Genomic DNA, 2,797 nt, shown 5'->3' with positions numbered 1-2,797 from the left:
CCTCCTCCTCCCCCCTCCAACTCCCCGTCATGCGGGGCTGCGGGGCGCGGCGGGCAGCCGCCGGGAAGCGGCGGGGGTCGTTCCCGATCCTCGGGGGCGTGCGGGACCCCAGGGGACGCAGCTGCGGAGGGCGCGGGCGGCGGCCAAGAGGGCTGCGGGCCGGGGGCGGGGGCGACGACGGAGCCCCTTCTGCAACCGTTGGTTGTGGGCGGCCAGGGCCAGCTGGGCTTGGGCCACCCCGGCCCCCAACCGGCCCAGGGCCTCGGCGCGGGCGGCCAGGCGGAGCTCGGCGTGTCGCAGGGCGCAATGAACCTGCCGGACCCGACCCTCCAGCTCCGCCGCCGCCCGACGGCGACCTTCCGCCGCCACCAGCCTCCGCCGAGCCGCCGCCAGCTCCACCGACCCGGGGCTGCTGCTGCTGCCGGTGCCGCCGTTGTTGCCGGTGCCGCCGTTGTCCAGATCCTGCAGGGTCCCAGCCCATCAGACTCCCCAGGACTCCCTCAAGGTCCTCAGGACCCCTTCAAGGTCCTTGAAATCCTGCAGGGTCCCAACCCATCAGAATCCCCAGGACCCCTTAAGGTCCTCAGGACCCCTTCAAGGTCCCCCCCACCCCATCAGGTCCCTGAGATCCTGCAGGGCCCCAATTCCTCAAGGTCCTCCAGATCCTGCAAGGTCCCAACTCATCAGAATCTCCAGGACCCTCTCAAGGTCCCCAGGACCCCCTCAAGGTCCCTGAGATCCTGCAGGGTCGGGGCGCGGCGGGCAGCCGCCGGGAAGCGGCGGGGGTCGTTCCCGATCCTCGGGGGCGTGCGGGACCCCAGGGGACGCAGCTGCGGAGGGCGCGGGCGGCGGCCAAGAGGGCTGCGGGCCGGGGGCGGGGGCGACGACGGAGCCCCTTCTGCAACCGTTGGTTGTGGGCGGCCAGGGCCAGCTGGGCTTGGGCCACCCCGGCCCCCAACCGGCCCAGGGCCTCGGCGCGGGCGGCCAGGCGGAGCTCGGCGTGTCGCAGGGCGCAATGAACCTGCCGGACCCGACCCTCCAGCTCCGCCGCCGCCCGACGGCGACCTTCCGCCGCCACCAGCCTCCGCCGAGCCGCCGCCAGCTCCACCGACCCGGGGCTGCTGCTGCTGCCGGTGCCGCCGTTGTTGCCGGTTCCGCCGTTGCCGTTGTTACCGGTGCCCCCGCCGCCGGTGTTGCCGGTGGTGCTGGTGGTACCGCCGCCATCGGGGCGCTGCTCGTCGCCCGCAGCCGGACACCGATCCTCCGCCGCCACCGCCGCCGCCATGGGAACGGGAACGGAGCAACGCCGCGGAGATGGATATATAGCCCGGGGGCGGTGCCGGCTCCCTGCGGCTCGGCCCCGCCGGGGGCGGCACCGGTACCGGCTCCGCACCGGTATGGGGAGGGGGTACAGGCTCCGCACCGGTATGGAGAGGGGAGAGGGGGGGGACGATGGATGCCGGCCCGGTACGGTACAGCCCCGGCGGGGGATGCTCAGGCTCGGTACGGCACGACTACGGCACCGGGCTCGGTACGGCACGGCCGCAGTACCGGTATGGCGGTATAGCCGGGTACGCCACCGGCAGCGGGTTCAGTACAGCACGGCCCCGGTACCGGTACGGCCCCGGGCTCGGTACGGCACGGCTCCGGTGCTGGCACGGCTCCAGGCTCGGTACGGCACGGCCAAGGCACCGGCACGGCGTCGGGCTCGGTACAGCACGGCCGCAGTACCGGTATGGCGGTATAGCCGGGTACGCCACCGGCAGCGGGCTTCGTATAGCACGGTCCCGGTACCGGGATAGCCCCGGGCTCGGTACAGCTCGGTACGGCACGGCTCCGGTGCTGGCATGGCTCCAGGCTCGGTACGGCACGGCACGGCCGCAGTACCGGTATAGCGCTATAGCCCGGTACAGCACCGGCAGCGGATTCAGTGCAGTACGGCCCCGGTACCGGGATGACCCGGGGCTCGGTGTGGCCTGGAACGGCACGGCCCTGGTACCGGGATGGCCTCGGGCTCGGTACGGCTCGGTACGGCACGGCTCCGGTGCTGGCACGGCCCCGGGCTCGGTACGGCACGGCCCCGGGCTCGGTACAGCAGCGTTTTGCGGTTCAGGGCACAGGAAAAATGCCCCCCCCTTCTTTTTCGGGAGTGGGGGGGAGTGGGGAGTGTCACTGGGAAATGTGGAGGGTGTTAATGGGAAAGGATGGGAGGGTTACTGGGGGGTCACTGGGAAGGGCTGGACTGGGAAGGGGTTACTGGGAAGGTTTACTGGGAAAGGCTGGGCTAGGAAGGGATACTAGGGAGGGTTACTGGGAAGGTTTAGGGGGACAGGCTGGACTGGGACAGATAACTGGAACGGCTGGTTTCATGTCTTCAGCCCCTGGGAGGGGCAGCTTAAGAAGCTCCTGGTGCTGGTTGGGGGATCCTGGTCCCCCAGTCACCAGCCTGGGGCAGGGAAAGGGGCAGGGGGCAGCCCCTCTTCCCTCCCTGGGGCTGGGGTGGCCCAGCCTTGGGGGGCAGGGGACGTGGCATCAGGACAGCGTGTCCTTGGTTGTGTGACTCTCACAGCAACGTCGCTGTGACAGTCGTTATCATTTAATAGAGCTGAGAGTGGGCCGAGATGGCATGGGGAGGGGGCTGGAACGGGAGGGTGCTGCTACCACCTTGCTCCCCCCCACCCCAGGTGCCTGGTTTTTGGGATTCCTCCTGCCGAGACATCACATTCAGCAGCTGCATCTTCTCATAGGTGTGTGAGGTAAAGTCTGCTGCTGTTTTGCAGCAGAGAGGATAAAAGGG

General features: G+C 70.1%; 1 protein-coding gene across 1 annotated transcript; it reads right to left on the bottom strand.

Annotated features, from left to right (window-relative positions):
* Positions 1-27: 27 nt before the first annotated feature.
* TRNP1 (TMF1-regulated nuclear protein 1) lies at positions 28-1,285 on the bottom strand. The gene is made up of 2 exons (XM_014948619.1): positions 758-1,285; positions 28-462 (listed from the first exon to the last, which is right to left on the bottom strand). Exons 1-2 carry the CDS (start codon positions 1,283-1,285, stop codon positions 28-30), a joined length of 963 nt encoding a protein of 320 aa, XP_014804105.1.
* Between the last annotated feature and the right edge of the window lie 1,512 nt (positions 1,286-2,797).

This window comes from Calidris pugnax, unplaced genomic scaffold (assembly GCF_001431845.1).
Source record: "Calidris pugnax isolate Ruff unplaced genomic scaffold, ASM143184v1 scaffold162, whole genome shotgun sequence".
Classification (NCBI taxonomy): Eukaryota; Metazoa; Chordata; class Aves; order Charadriiformes; family Scolopacidae; genus Calidris; species Calidris pugnax.
Note: the sequence above shows the minus strand (reverse complement) of the source record. Positions and strands in the feature narration are given on the sequence as shown.